At 33.9% G+C, this 17,085-nt stretch overlaps 2 protein-coding genes across 7 annotated transcripts in view; one reads left to right on the top strand and one right to left on the bottom strand.

Annotated features, from left to right (window-relative positions):
• Positions 1-435: 435 nt before the first annotated feature.
• On the bottom strand, positions 436-14,594 carry LOC106156069 (ras association domain-containing protein 2). 4 transcript variants are annotated; one of them, XM_013531174.2, is made up of 11 exons: positions 14,425-14,594; positions 12,740-12,834; positions 6,820-6,953; positions 6,409-6,484; positions 6,013-6,168; positions 4,341-4,598; positions 3,937-4,038; positions 3,573-3,624; positions 3,207-3,325; positions 2,818-2,915; positions 436-2,448 (listed from the first exon to the last, which is right to left on the bottom strand). In XM_013531174.2, exons 1-11 carry the CDS (start codon positions 14,462-14,464, stop codon positions 2,388-2,390), a joined length of 1,191 nt encoding a protein of 396 aa, XP_013386628.2. In that variant the 5' UTR covers positions 14,465-14,594; the 3' UTR covers positions 436-2,387. The 4 variants fall into 4 exon arrangements, with proteins under 4 accessions (XP_013386628.2, XP_086859239.1, XP_086859240.1 ...); XM_087003113.1 differs by lacking the exon at positions 14,425-14,594 and adding an exon at positions 13,812-14,385; XM_087003114.1 differs by lacking the exon at positions 14,425-14,594 and adding an exon at positions 12,090-12,106.
• An 80-nt stretch (positions 14,595-14,674) lies between these two features.
• The window catches only part of LOC106156068 (uncharacterized), a 42,633-nt gene continuing 40,222 nt past the window's right edge, over positions 14,675-17,085 (top strand). The window contains exon 1 of one of the 3 annotated variants that reach the window (XM_013531165.3): positions 14,675-14,820. The gene's annotated coding sequence lies outside the window, so the exon portion shown is untranslated. Of the gene's footprint in view, positions 14,844-17,085 lie in introns of all 3 variants that reach the window. The other 2 variants (XM_024076753.2, XM_087003101.1) reach the window with 2 other exon arrangements.

Raw genomic sequence — 17,085 nt, 5'->3', positions numbered from 1 at the left:
GTTTATAGGAACACAGATTTAACATCGACTTGACTTTATCAAATGACTTTATTAAAACCTTGGACAAAATTGCTTAATAATGCGTGTTCATTGTTACAGACACTACAAGTGTCTTTATATATTTTGATTTGTCTGCCTGTCCATGTCGTCACCATCACTGTCCAACACGTGACATTCCCCCATAACTGCCAAACCGTATTTTGTTTTACTTTAAATTTACTGAGTTGCCTTGTTTGGCAAAGAAGCAGATTGCTTTGGAAAATCAGCATGATCCGTTCATATTTACAGTATTTATTGTTTCTTTGCACAGTTTAGGTGACATTCACCCTATAACTACCAAATCATATTTTTGTTTTACTATTAATTTACCGAGTGACTTTGTTTGGTAAAGAGGCAGGTAACTTTCAAAAATATACAGTACATTTACAGTAAATATACAGTTTTTTTATATTTATTCACACATAAGCATTTCCAGTGGCTTTAAAGCTCCTGAAACTGAATCACTTGCTAGTTTTTCAATGCCCATGTTACCTGTAGTACTTAATGTAAGAGGGTAAGAGTGATTATGCTGTTTTAAAGCATTATGTAAAAGTGCATCAAAATTGGCCAATTTGGTGCACTCTTTTCTGGGTCTAAATGTCCAAACATTTGTCAGATTTGCTGCCTTGTTTCCTGTATGGTGTCTGTATATTTGTCAGCTTTGCTGTCTAGTTTTGTTTTACATACAAATGTGCTTACTCCATCTAGTGGTACAATATCTGTAGGCGGCATCCCCTCTCTGATCCTCTAGTTTGGATTTCCTTTCTGCCTAAGTAAGGAATTTTAATAACTGTGACCATGTTAAACAGATAATAAGAAATAATTAGGAAAAGAATTTTGAAACGGGAGAAACTTAAAAAAACATATTAATACAAAAACTTATGTACAGGATAATATCTGATATTTTAAAACAGCTCAGCTTATAACCCAGATTAATACTGTTGAACCCCTATATGTTGGAACAACTACTACAATAACACAATCATTAATGCATTGAACAACCAATTCAATTGGAAATTTTATGAAAAACAAAATTACTTATAGCAAACTTAACTACATGTAAGGCAAAACAAATTACAAAACACCATACTAATAAACAGATACAAATATATTAAAATATTGACAATTCTAGGTAAATCATGCTTAAAAGAGAACCCAGCAGATCCACATTTTCCAACCCAAAGTGTGAAGATGGCGAAGAACCCATTTTAAGCCCATCTAGGTATGTCCTTGTTTGTGCTCGAGCACAGTCACACAACATGTTATAGGAGTGTAACGGTACTGCATATACATACACTCACACTGTACTGACTGTTAAAAGTTTTATATAGTATAACCATAATAAATTATCTTTTCATTACCAGTAGTAATGTATGTTAACTTACCATTCCTGAGTGGTGTACAATAGTGTACATAAATAGTCTAATATATGGTGTATATATTGTATGAATATTTATTAAAAAAATTGTGGGCACTGGTAAGTGTGCTGCCAAAAAATGTGTGGATTTCAAGTGCAATAAATAAATAAATAAATATATATAGTTTATTATAGCTCAATCCTACATGTATAGGAAAATGTAGGTTGTGTATGTTTCAGTTGATAGGTTAACTTTAGGAATATATAATAGGAAATACTGGGCATGTGATTTGTTTTCATGATTTAAAGAGGACAGCTTACACAGATGCAATTCCTATGCTTTTAGCAAACAAAACAAAAACATTTCTTTTTTAATATATGATCATTTGCAAAAAAATTTGCCCTTGATAAATAAGTGAGGCATGTCAACATTGCATGTAAAACAACAGTGCATACATATACAGACATAATATCACTAACTGGTAACTCTATGAGCACCTATGAACAGTAACTTTAACACAACAGCTATTACTAGACATATTACAAAAAAAAAAAAAGGGTTACAGCAGCATTTGGGTAAAACATCTCCTTCAGAATATTAATTATCACTCAAAGATATCTTGATTTATTCTAATGATGCAGAATGAGTCTTTAAAAAAATCAATAATTTGTTCCAATGACTCTCAAACAGTGGTAACTGCTTTAGGATCATGTAAATTTAAATGAAACTTTGCAAAGTATCAAAAGTTTCATAATTAAAAATTGTATAATAGTAAATATGTGCATCACATAAATGTTGGAATGGTTAATGTATTACATATTTCACCAAACTGGGTAACCTCGGTGTGATTTAAAGTCCTGAACTACTTGTGCCCACATTATGGATAATGCCTGAATCTAGATATGAGATCATGTTACGAAAGTCTTCTCAAAGTGCAGTGAAACTGCAGGTCTTCGTACATAAATGGAGTTAGGATTTCAGCTTTCTCACTCAAAGATATGTCTGGTAGTCAATCATGCTACGTTTTAAAGCTTCCCTGTAGTTAACGTACCTGTAAATTAAAATAAAAAGATAAAAAAGGGTGTCCAGTTAGGAGTGATCCCAAGATCTCCATGGGGGAAAAGCACCACTTGGCAAACTTGCAAAATCACCTGCTGCCCCCACACAAACTGATGATATATTATACAGGCATATGCTGAGAATAAGGTTTAATTTATAAAGAAATTTGTTGCAGGATAATACTAAAGGAACAAAGAACTAGAACCAAATATTCAAATTTAACTGTTTTGTAGTACTTGGTGAGTTTCACAGAGCCTACAGAATATATACAACACTCACTGACAATTAAACCCTTAGTTATATAGTTATTTTACAGTAAACACACTGTATAAATGAATACAGTGACAAGAGCGTCAATTACCAGTTTTTGATGCGCTGTACTTCTTTTTCTTCTTCTTCCTGGAATTTCTTGTAAATCCCCAGTAGCACAGTTTCTGGGAGGTTTAAATACTGAGCCACCTGGATGACAATTCATTATTCTCACAATAAATATACATATCTCCTTATAAATTTCATGGTTTTAATATCTAGTAGAATGCAGTTTTTTCTAGAGCACCAACTGACTACTACCTTATTATTATTTTCTGGGATTGAGCTTATTTGTTAAAATTTGATTTGTTATTGAAGAAAGATCCCTAAGAAAGCCTAGGAAAGGTGCCTAGAGTTTTATTCAAAAATAAAATTTCAACTTCAGGTCTCTGATGTTTTTTTTTTTTTTTTCATTTTGTATATTGTAATATGTATGTTTACCTCATGTGTGATAACCTGTGATGAATCTTCCATGATGAATAGTTTAATGTGATCCTCATCAGGACCCAGCTCTACCCTGGTGATCAGAGGACTGTCAGACTCCTCCAGTTTCCTAGTCTCTGGAGAAAAAAAGAGGAATCTGATATCAACTGTCAGTGAATCAATTAATTCTAGGCTTAAAAACAATGAAAAAGGATGATCATTAATGAAAGACAATACTGTCAACATATATTTTCCTACTACTTACTTCTGTTGTCAGACTTTTCTGCAATGTTTAATCAATTGAGTGATCATAAAATGGGCAATATTGTATAATACGGTTTTAAAATCCCAGCACTTGTGTGAGTTTATAGTGGCAGGACTTACCACCATTGTCCTTCACAATATAGAGAGCAAATTCTTCTGGGCTGTTTTCCACCTGTAAATGGCAAAAATCTATTACCCTCTCTTGCTCTGATCTATTAATCTAGCTTCCAACTTACAAATAAATAATTAACAAAATCACCTTTCTTGTCATACTGTTTCAAGATGACTTGCCTTATTTAGTTCAAAACAATTATTTGTGGAACAACTGTTTTTGTATGATTGCGTAATGTATTCTCAGCAAATTTTTAATTTTTATTTATACAGCACCAACCTTGAATTTTCTAGTATTCATAGATCAACAGTTTTTTAGAAATGATTTTGCCTATGATATTCCGATTAAAATTTTTACTTATACAGCACCAACCTTGAATTTTTCTAGCAGCAACTTGATGACATCGTGGACTGGTAGCAGACTGGACACCCTCACTGCCGTCACTGTGCCATGAGTGGGGGTAAACACACTGGTCTGAAAGACACAAAAATATAGCTGTACAGTACCATAAAACACAGTGAATTATAAAAAAAATTATCAAATTTACATAGAGAAAAGTTGGTTTTAAAATTTATCTTATAGGTTAAGGGCAGATTTTGTTTTAGCTGAAGACTGCATTTTTAAAAATTATATTGAGCTTTGGTGAAGTTTTCTTCATATAGATATATAACACAATGACAATTTCATTACTTATATTAACAAATGAGCAGCTACCAATAACAGTACGACAGCTAATACTTACTTCATTTAATTTTTTTTATTCACATATCACATACCTTTGGGTTATAAAAATGTCCATTAATTGTGTATCTTTTCTTTAATTTCTTGGTGGCTGTTTCACCCCTATAGGCTATGGTATTATACTTTTTGATCTCTCTTTTGTTCTTCCTCCCTCGTTTTACCACTGTTTCAGCAGCTGCTAATGCGCCAGTGTCTATATCATCTAAACTACCTCGGCGTTCTCTTTGAATGGGTCGGGAAGCAGGGGTTTCTTGACTAGAGATGCCACCTGCAGGGAGTGTTCTGGAATCAACCTAGTGGAGAAGAATTAAGTTTCTTATAAACCTTTTTTAATCCAATAGAGTCTTTTCCACGAAATTGTGAGCATGCGCAGTTCACGCCATTTTGTGCGGGACTGTTTCTCAGGGGGAAAGAGTAGAAGGCACTGAGCAGAAGGGGCCTTCGGTACTTTTGTAGTATACCCCCCACCCTGTAACTTTCTGTAACTTTCACTTTTCAAACAGTTTTTTACATTTTATTGTTTATCTATGTCAAAGCTGTTGAAATAAAATGCTTTTGTAATTACCTGTGGACTTTTTATTAGAGTTAATCACGTTTAATCCAGCCCATTGAAATACAAAGTTAGAATCTTCAATTTACACCCGCAGTCAATAACTTGCCGCATTTTCGTTGTCTAACTCTAAGGTAATTTTATGTGAACAAGTAGCTCATAATAATTTCACAGAGGAAATCCAAGTATACAATGTATCAATCCTATGTTCACATAAAATAAGGTAGAGTTAGCCAACAAAAACGCAGCAAGTTATTGACTGCGGTTACAATGTAAATTTTCACATTGTATTTCAATGGGGTGGATTAAACGTGATTAAAACTAATAAAAAGACCACAGGTAATTACAAAAACATTTTATTTCAACAGCTTTGACATAGGTGCAAAAGACACTGTAAAAAATGTTTGAAAAATGAATGTTTCAGGAAGTTACAGGGTGGGGGGTATACTTCAAAAGTACCGAATGTCCTATCTTTGCTGTCGATGAGGTAAGTTTTTAGTTTTTTCATTGAAAAGTCATCAGGTACTTCTGCTTAATTTCTATTCCAACTGCTCCCATGAATGTGTTTTCGAAAAAAATCAAGTGATAACATGTTACGAAACTTTGAAAATTCAGATTGAAATGAGCACTCCTCGATATGGCGTTGCAGTTTCACACTCCACACTTTCCCCCTGAAACTTCAAATCCCGCAAAATCTCGCGTTCCCACGGATAATTTAGCGGAAGACACGTGACCGTGGAAAAGACTCTATTTGTCAGAGAAATAGGACAGAAAAAATTAACAGATATTGTGATGATCAACTGTCTGCTAAGTCAGTAGGAAAGTCAACAGCTATGATAGAATACAGCTCCTTATTTGTACAAATGAATAAGTTGTGACAGTGTATCAGCAGTGACAACCAGAGTAACAGATAGTAAATATGACAATAACTTATATCAGAGCATGTAACATTATGCTGGACGTTGGAATACCAATAATAAAAATTCAATCATAAGATTAAATGATTTCTCAGCTAATTTTCATTGAAATATTCTAACTAGTTGGGAAAATATAATCAAACTGTATCGCAAAAACAAAAGAAAAGCTCAAGAGCATCCAGAATAATCAAAAGATTTTTTTAAAGAGTCTGGCTACATACACAATATTAACTGGCTCACCTCAGTACTTCGACCTGCCTCTGCAAATCCATTGATTATATCAGCAAGGTGGTTCTTCTTCCTCACCATGACAGCCTCTCCCTTCTTAAACTGGATTGGTTTTTTCACACCCCAGTACACTTGTAATAGACCCTCAATAACAAGACGGTCATTCACCTGAAACAATATCAAAATTTAGCTGAAACCCAAGTATTACTTAGCCTCATCGATAATGTTCTAATGTACTCCATAAAACAGTTAGAGATGGACATAATACTCAACTTAAAAAAACAGGCTAAACCTAGGACCTGTCTAGTGCAATGTAGATCCTTGGTTTAACCTTGTGAGTAATCTTTCTACACCATCTGTTCAGTTTTAACAAGCTTTTATTGGCCATGTGCCTGCAGAGACACCTACCATTTTGCTGTTGAGGTGCCGTTTCTTTCCCTCATGGTGTCTGTTGTATTCTGCTAACTTCGCCAGCAGTCTTTGTCTATAAATATTATAAAAGTAATACAACTGCAGCTGACAAAAATCTGTTATCAGCAGTTATCAGCCCCTAACAACTGAGAAAAACTTTTTGCAAGCTAAATGCCTGTGGTTTTGTTACATTTTCATCTGCAAACACTGAACAACAGCTATAAACAAATTCTTTGAAAAAGTAAATCAGGGAAGTCCTTTACGTTTCCTTCTTATCATTCAGTATCTATACAACAAGTCAGTTATCACATACGTACACACACAAACACACAGAGAGAGAGAGAGAGAGAGAGAGAGAGAGAGATGAAATCAATTTACCACTTCAAAATTAATACAGTTTATACATACGTTTCTTGATCACCCATTCTTCCTTCCTTCTTGCCAAAGTTTCTATGTGATTCGACAGAGGTGCCGTGACCAAATGTTTCTGGACCAAATAAAGCACTGTAGCATGGAATGTGACAATATGGAAGACCGTGGTGCTGAAAAAAAAAGTTCAGCATCCTAAATCACATGCAATATTAAGTAATTATATATGTTATGAGTCAGTGATTAAAGCACAGCTGGAATTTAAACCTGGAGGTACTTATAAGTTTAAAAAATCCCACTGTACAGGACACTACCACACTTTCAGATTTTTTTAAACCTTAGGTTCATAGGCTTGAGTCATTATGTTTTTTGTAATCTAGGACCATGATGTCAGTCTACTGGGGTAGCGCTAACACTCGCCAATTTAGCCAAATGCTAAAACTGACTTAAATTGGCTAAAGAAAAAGGGCTTGATTTGACATGTTTTAGCCAAATTATAACCATTTTGATAACAAATTGACAAAAATGTGGTGATTTGGCTAAGTGAAAAAAATTGCTAGCGCTACCCCAGTCAGATTACATTGTAATATACACCAAACATTTCTGTCTACCACAACCTGTTGAGTATATGTTCAGATAAATTAGCATTTTGATTATAAACTTGCCTTCTGAATCCTAAGATAAAAACATTCCTTTCAATAATTTGATCTTCTCTTTCAGCACTGTTAAATGTCTGCTTTTACCAAGCAATACATGGCAGCAATGCCACAGTTGAAATATAACCTATAATCGTCCTTTTAGTGGCATTACAGAACTTGGCAGACGGCACTAAAACATGTTATTGCAGCTGTAGGCAAGCATGTATAATATGGTACAAAACAACCATTTGGAGACCATAGCAATGAGTTAACATGATACCATTTTATAAGACTGGATGTGATGTGCCAACAAGGTCAATGTATGCCTTTGATACCTTAAAACAGGAATAATTTTGTCATAGCATCCAGCAGTAGCTACCAATAGTTTCAAATGTAAATTTAAAACCATTAGTTATGCCAAAGCTACGTAAAATGTACACAGTCAATGGGAACTTTAAATGTAAATTACCCAGATTTGACTTTTAAAGAAAAATGAGCACATTACGATAGAGTGAGAGGAAAATAACTACCAGTATTTTATGCTTGGAATCACTGCATGCATGCAGTTGTCATAGCATCGAATAAAAGAACATATAATGCCTAGTGTCATTCTGTTCTCTTTTTTACTTTTGGCTGAAGCAGGATGATGTTTTTAAATTTAGGATAAAAAAAGATGATTCTCCACATCTCCAGAAAAATCATATAGAAAAAAATCACCACATATTTCTCATATCATACTACATAACCTCCTTTCAAAAGTGTCACACATAAAAGACATAAAATGTGTTTGTCACGCAGTGTTTAAAGGTAGAATGGATTGAACAATGCTTCATATAATAACATACTTCTTAACACGACACACCCTTCCATCCAACATCATTAGACAAATTTTGCCACAAGCTGTTATCGTGAATATATACCAGTGTGTCCTGATACATATGCAGTATGCAGCCAACAGAATATGATTACTTCTAAATTAGATATCATTTACCTGAGTCCCAAATGCCACAGAGCTATACATAATACACATATAATAGTTCTAAGTATACATTAATATACATGTAACATTTTGATTAATACTAACTATGTAACTAAGGAAATTAGTATCAAATCCTTGGTAAATGATTATTTTCTATTATTACCAATATAACTTTTAAAGACATCTACTGGTAGAATAAAGATCAACACAAATTCAACAGAAACTGTGCCAACATCCCAAATATCATAGTGCTTAAGGTATAAGATCCTTAACCGACACCCACCCCTTTGCAAACTCCATCAACCAAAACTTACACTGATAAATATTCAATTAAGTAAGAAGTCAGTGCGGCATTCGTGTAAATAATCCAGCGTGACGTGACTTACTTGTACTTACCTTACCTAACCCGCTCACTGGTTCTCTGAATGTGACACATATGTATAAACAGGTAAGGTGTAGGCTAGCTAAGACTCAGTTCAGACTGGTTTTTTATTGAAATCTGTTTCATGTACAAGATGTTTTACCAAAATTGACAACCAAATTATTTGGCAAGGCAAAATCAGTTCACTGTCTGACACCATTGGTGCACTTCTGTAATAGAGGTAAGATTTTTGAGACACTTACGAGTCTCAGTCATCTGAATTTGATAGCTAATTTGGTCGTGCTTTGACACATTTCATCTGGGAGCTGGTCCAACTTTTAAACCTGTCTGAATGTGGCTGTAGCCCTAGTGACAGTATTATTCTGATGTTTATCTGCGTGGCCCTAGTCTATATGAGATGACAGCTGACATGCAATGGCCAGATATCTCACAGGGCACACTTCTGTCTATGTCACATTGTTGGCAGTTTTGTTTGTCTTTATTCTGTGATTTTAACAAAAGTTTTTCTTTCTTTTGAGCACTTTTTTTGTTAATTGTCTTGTTTTGCAATTTTCATAGATGTAGCAGGTAAGTTTGTCACTTGTAAAGCATTCCTAACTTTTTACGTAATAAAAAAGTTAATGTAAACCAATATGTCGTTTGCTTCCTTTTAAAAATGTATTAATTTTTCCAATTTTCCTACTACATTAATTTCCCAGTTAAACACTTCAGGAAAAGTAAGATATCTTTACTACCCAGTAAACTTTCTTCCTCATATAAGTATAAATTCCCCCTTAGTGACACTTTCGGTAGAATTATATCACAAGTAAGTAATTTTTAATTTTTTCCAATTTGATTCCTTTAAAATGGTCATCAATATCTGCTTTTTTAATACCCCCTCAAAACTCCATTGCCCACCACTGCAAATTAAATACATTTCCAAAATCAACAATTGTGGTAACCTAAACATTTATCAAACTTACTATCTAATACAACTATCCCTTGAAAGGCCTCTTGAAAAAAACAACATAAATCATTACTATCTTTATGTCACAGATAACATATCCCTTGTCCCAGACTAGAATAATGATAGTTATTGTGACCTACATTATCTGCCCCCACCTAATCTGCACTCATGAAGACTATATTCCTTCATAAATACTAACACAATTAAATCTAAAATAATATTTTCAAAATCAAGAAGCAAATACTGAAGTCTGCTATTACATATTTGATAAGAGTGTCACCTTTTTAAATGGACAGAAAATGGGATTTAAAAAGCACTCAGTGATGCTTCACTTTACACATATATTAGTATACAAATTAGCATATCTTAATGTCACACAGGGTCAGGGGTTGTCCAGATATGGTTGGAAAGACCACACAGTTCACGACCATTAATATTAAATATGACTGGTACACGGACATGTTGGACACACCACTGCATATTTGAATGCTGTCTTCATGGGGAGTATATATTGCCAAAAGTGATGGGAGAGACCACTTTCAATGCCGAATACACTTATCTTGGACTGTTGAGCTACTTGGTTTAAATCTATGCACAGACACTCCAAATGTAAGTACAGACTGAATAGAAAATAAGCAAAAAGAAGATATTTGAATGTAGAGCATATGATGAACATTACTGACAGAGAATGTCATAACAACGGATATGCACATAAGGGAGAGAGTCAAACTGCAAAGTATTGTATTATCAGGTCTGCAACAGTAACAGCTAGATGGTTTTCCAGAATATTGTTTTAATGTGTAGTATTAGCTATTTATCATATATTCTGATTATGTCATATTCATCTTGATATTCAGAGGTTTAACCATCTTTATTTTTGAACATCTGACTTTCTTCACTCATATTTGTCCTCTCCTGATTTACTTAAGATTGTGAATATATTTATGTTCAAAGACTGCAAAAATTCAGTACACCACTGCAGATTTAAAACACATTCACAGTATCAATTTTCAAATCTCAAACTACAATCCTCCTTGTGCAGCTGAGTTACTGGTTGTGCTACATCACAAGCACAGCAACTTACTTTAAAACAACTCCCAAATTGTGTTTGTTGTGCCTTGTTACAACCATGGAATCCACTCCGACTCCATGACCTCTTGGCAGCTTGCCAATACAAGTTAATCTAGAGATCATACCTCTGTCACTGTGACCCACCCTTTCAGGTTCTTATTCATCAGTAGACATATGATTCCTTCACCTGATGTCCTCACATCACAGCTATTTAAACACGCTTATCTTCTTGTCTTATTCCTTATATAATCACATTAGTCATTAGCATCAGAGGAATGCTGTATCTATGGTATTTAAACATATTTGTGGTCTCTTTTGAACTGTACAATGTCCTTAAAGAAAAATTAATGCCCTAAGCAACAGTAGCAGTACAGATAACAGAGTTGGTTGAGGTCATGGCAATATTCTTAAAATACCATTTATTATTTATCATTGCCGACTTACAAATATTTTATAGGAACCACTGAATACAGAGCCAATATGCACCTGGTTGTGTTGTTTTCTAACATTAAGCTCATTAGCAGATAGCAATTTAATGTAGAAATCTTTAAAAAATCAGTTACATTTTTAACCAAAAGAAAATTAACTTTTAATACAATCCAGACAATTGGAAATGCCAACAATTAGTTGGTTTACTTAAATTCAACATTAATTTCAGTTTAAAAGATCATATAATGAAAATAATCAGTGACTTAATGTTTAAAAAAGGTAAATGATACAACACTGTATACACTATCACAATAACATCTAACAATATAAGATAGCTGTGTTGATATAAACAACAACCTGTACTGCACGAGACTCTATTGATATAAGTACCATTAATAATTTATGTCAATACGGCACCAAGCAACTTGTCACAAGGACCTACAAAATAGCTTCTGTGTGTGACTTTTGTGTACTCTCAGCATTTGAGAGAGAGAAGAGAGACTTTGGAGACATGCTATTCTATCACGTTATTTGAAAAAGACCAACATAAACAGTTAAACATTACATATAGAAAACTATCTTTGTGTGCTTGTAATGGGACCATTTTCCTAGTGTTTCAGACATATATATAAATATATAAAAACACATCACAAACAATTGTCATCACACTAAAAGACGAATTCATTCTAAATGATACAAGGAAAAAATAATTTAAACAACATGCCTAATTCATTCAACCAAGTGCTTCAAACAACAACACACATAAAACATGCAGGGGTACTAACGTTCTTATAACCTTCAATAAAAAAAAAAACCCATATATACAAAACAAGCCATGCAATATCTACATTAACACAATCCTACCTAGTTTCTTAAAGATCCTGTAAAATATAGGTATAAAGCAGGGAATTAAAGCAAATAATAAATACATTTACCATTATAGAGACATGGAAAGCAAAGCATTTTTGTCAATGATGAAGAACCTTTTTTATAATGATAAAATAATCAAAATAAAAATACAGATAGGTGGAAATACGTTAAAATTAGCAAAATGTAAAAAGCTTCCCATTAAAAAGAACCTAGTACATGGTTCTTTCAATTGTCTTTGGGGAAGGTTTTGAGACAGAAAGCAAGAACAATGCTATGTATTTGAAATTATAAATACAAATAAATTTATCAGAATAATGATAAAAATGATAATTATAATAACAATGATACAGCCGTTACTTTTTATAGGAAATGCAACTAAAATCAAACAAAATATATACACCATACCCATATTAAGTCTCCTATAATTCCTCATAAATACACATCATACATGTAATGTAGAAGAAGCTGTGCCAAGGCCATGCATTATCAAAATGCATTTCTTTTAAAGGGTTCAAGACACAATTGATGCTTTTCTTTTAGATATACACATATCATAATAATTGTATTATTGTCCTATGTAGTTGAACTTGGTCAGAATGACCTCCACATTTGTACACATGCATTTTTCCTAATGGGTTACTTACCTCTGCGTGTTGTCCAGGATTTAAAACCTTGCCACATTCTTGACATCGTAGACACTGAGGGTGCCAGTCCTTGCCTAGTGACCGCTTACGCTCAGCTGGAATAGAATATACAGTGGAGATTACATTTTATGAAGTGGAAAGAATGCTAAGCTAAACTTCATAAGCAATGTGGGTATGTGATTTGAGAATTTCAAAATGAGTGAATGGCTGCTTTATTGATTTTAAAAAATGATACAAAACTAAATAATCTGATAGTAAATATTTGTACATTTATATCTATAAACAGAACTTTCTTTGCAAATATATCATTAACTGGCAGCAATATAACATAACATTGCGAAGATATCTCATCTCTGGACAGAAAATGGAAGATGAATTTGTGTAAAAAGTGTGTTCGTATAGCATACAAATGTTATTGTGTGCTTGGTGTAAAAGGTTATTCAATGTTAAATTGTAGTGTGGTGGTACCTGTAAAATATATAAAGCTCTGTGACACATATGACAGCCCAGAAAAAGCTTCTACTTTAATATTACTCTACCATTATTGTAAATACATATTATCTGGAAAACTATGGCACAAAAATAATTGAATTACAGACAAAAAAAAAACAATGTACACATAATGTACCATAAAATATTACTGTACTACTGTTACTATCAGAATTAATATCTTATGATTTTTGCTCTAGTTATAATTATAATCTTAACTTTATGTTCTTGATAAATGTACAAAATTCAATGACTTGTAGGCCTATGAGGTCATGTGATTTATATTTATATATTCACATGTCACATTAATAAAAAAAAAATATATTTATAAGATCAAGAAACATTAACATCAATCTAAGGCTGCGTACCATTAATAATGTTACATCTGGTCAACACTTTTATACTGCTTAGAGGCATGGACACTAACAATATCAACGATGAAAAAAACAGAAATGTTTGAAATGTGGGATATCGAAGGATGATTAAACTATCATAGACTGAAAACAAAAGTAATGCGGAAGCATTTAATAATCTAAAAATAAGATTATTACTAAACACAATCAAGAAAAGAAAATTAACTTACAGGGTATTTTGGGCACAGCATAAGAAAAGATAATTTGCAGAGGTTGCCATTGGAAGTTGAATGGAAAACATAGGAAAGAAAAATCAAGAACAACATGGATACACAACATGAAAGAATGGACCAATCAAAATTATAATGAAAGCATACGTATGGCACAAGATCGAGAGACATGGCAGCCAGCCTGCTGAGAGTGGATAGCGCCCAATGACTATGGTAGAATACTCAGTGATGCAAGTGCCTGTGCCTTTGGGTATCTTGCAGCAAGGTGGGCGGGATACCCACCTGCGTGATAACCACAATATTTCCAGTAAAATTAAACAAGCCCGGTTTTTGTGTTAAGGCAGGATTGAAGCTGCATGCATTAATGAAAAGATCTACAAGGACGAGACGTGGTACTAAAATTTATCAATCGATCAAACAATTGTTCAAAATCTAAATATTGAAATCAAAGGCAGTTTGACTTGTGTTGACAGTCAGGTGATCAACCACCTTGCCGGCAAAATATAGCGTCTAGTTCTGAACTGGTTTATGCAATGCAAGGGTTACAGGCATATAGTAGTATTGTGCAGGAGAAAGATTACTTTTATCAAAGCCGGCCTATGATTTCACTCACCGAAATACACTGGTTTTCCGCACTTTAAACAGGTGGACATTTTGTAGTGGTTGGAAAGCGGAAGTCAGCACCCATTCAGATATAAATATTTCGCGCCGAAAATTAATCCTTATTTATTATTACAATTGGCAAGCTATTTGACTCAACGGGCCAATTAATCAGTGTATTTTGATTATGAACAATGTATTTGTGGTTTCTGTCAAGCGTATAAGAAAGTCAAAAGCATTTTTATGGAAAACGTATAATTTCGAGCACCTGACAAAATCCCTCCGCCATCACAACCCGCTTGACGTCACCAGTTGAAAAATGGCGCACCTTCCTGGATTGTAATGCTACTAAAAGTTTTGAACTTCGAGAACTCTCCACGCTGACCACGTTTCAGATTCGGTTTAGAAGGTAAGACGGAAAGGTTTGTAAAGGTATTTTCTGTTAGTATCTACTCGATAGAAAACTTTCTTTGCAGTTTGTCGCCCGGAAAACGAAAATAAAGAGGATGACTTCTTAAAGTCTTTTGAGTTGTGTTGACAAAGTCAACGCAATGTGGGCCGAACTGAGTCACGCGAGTACCGTGAGCTTTAAAGTTAGGGAGACAGCCTGGACTCTGCTCAATTTTTTTGTACATTTAAGAAATAGGGAGGCCTCTTTTTAATTGTACTGAATCCTAGATTTATCGCCCAATTTTGGTGAACAGACGAGAAAAATGTTTATCGATAACGTCCATGTCCATAACACGGCTAAAACTTAGGTGAGCGGCAGAGTTAATGGGGATCAATAAATCCGTTTAGTAAATCCTGTTGGTGCTGAACAATAAGTTATACCTTGATAAACATTTATTGATGTAGTTAGAAGTATCGTGTAAAAAGTGTACACGTTTGGTGGGATCGGATTTTAACTATTAAAACAAACGTATTTTGTGGCAGCATTTCACCTTCCCTGCACAGAAAAAGGAAAATTAGGAGAATATGGTTTGAGAATTGAGACAGTGTAAAATATTCAGTATTTTTAGACTGGTCTTTTGCCTTATTTGTAGTAATTGTGAATGATAAAGACAGTTTTTAAGTTTCATTATTGATATAGAGCCTTTGAAAGGTCAGTTTCTTGGGTCAGTTACAAACTGATCAGCCTGAGAGCACCTGTCATATTACAGAGTCAGTCTATCCTGCAGCTGTCTGGACGTGTGCACAGCCAACTGACCACTGTTGTAATTTACTGACCACATGCAGTGACCAGTGCTACCCTTGGTGGTAATGAATATCTCCACCTGGCTTAACAACCAGACCTTACCAGTAATTTTATCAGTCATTATTTTTTTTTTCACAAATGTGAATTATACCATAAAGTTTGTTAGCTTCTCAGTTGTGGTTGATAGCTTTTTTATGATTGATTATTTTGTTGAGATTGTTGTTTGACAGACTTCTGTATCCAAATATGTCCATTGTTACCATTTACTCTAAAATATATACAACTTAAAAAAGGAGACCAAACTGGATAAGTTACAGCCTCTTAGGACTGATTTGTTACCCAAGTGTGGAGTGACCCTTAGTAATTTGATATTGGTGTTTGGTTTTTGTATGACTTGGTTGAAGCAATGTGGTATCGATTCCATAGCACTGGGGAGTATGTATACATTTATACAAGGCACCAGATCCCTACCCAGTAAAGTGGCTGTATGCCTCTCACTGTTGAGAAATTGTATACGGATGTTTTGTATGTGCCTTGGATCAGCTTACTTGAATGTCAGTTGTTTAATCTGTGTCTCTTTTCTTGTTTTGTCATAATTATTTAGCTGGAAAATGACCTACATGAAAAAAATACAAAGAGTTAGTTACACACTGTATAGGAATTTACAACAACTTTGGTTTCTATAAACACAGGATGCGTGGTATGAATGGGAGTGTCTAAATTGTAGGCTGGATCATTTTGTTTGAGTTGTTTTCCAAGCTGTATCCACAGACTCTAGGGTAAAGAATTTCATTGTCATTTTAGCATGTGATTTACAAATGGAGATACTTTGTGTGCCCTAAAGAAAACATTGTATCGAAATATCTGGTATGTTTTTTTTATTGCCCATATATCACAAGGCTGGCTTTGACTGATTTTACTGTTCAAAATTAAACTTCCCTGTTTTGTTACTAATACCAAAAGAAAAACTAAACGAAAAAAGTATTGGTCTTGGTAAATTTGTTTTTGTTTTATTTTAGAGAGCTTACAAAATAAATCTCAGCAGCTGCACCACTTCAACATTTAGGGACGCCATTTGTTTTTATGGTTATATTGTTAAGTAGAAGATCTCCCCAGTAGCATAAAACACTCAAAACTCTTCATCCAGGGTACTTCATATGCAACAGATACTATCATATTTATTCCAAACCACAGATCAGATAACTCCTAAAATCAGATTAGTAATACTATGGAGACACAAAACAGATGATAACTTCCCCCTAATGAAATAGTGCTATACCGAAGTCACTTGTAATTGGGATATAATTGGATTTGATATGATTTCTCTATCAGCTTAACTACACAGCTGATAAATAGGCCTGTTTAATTTAATTATGTTGTGTCAGTTTGATAATTTGTTGAATAGATTTTATGTAATTCTCTATGAAGTTAAATTTTGATTTATAAATGGATATTGTGCTTTTTAGAGATTTAGTCAAA

The sequence above is a fragment of the Lingula anatina genome, chromosome 2, assembly GCF_051362555.1.
Source record: "Lingula anatina isolate TDL-2025a chromosome 2, LinAna3.0, whole genome shotgun sequence".
Taxonomy (NCBI): domain Eukaryota; kingdom Metazoa; phylum Brachiopoda; class Lingulata; order Lingulida; family Lingulidae; genus Lingula; species Lingula anatina.
This window is presented reverse-complemented; position numbering and strand designations above follow the sequence as displayed.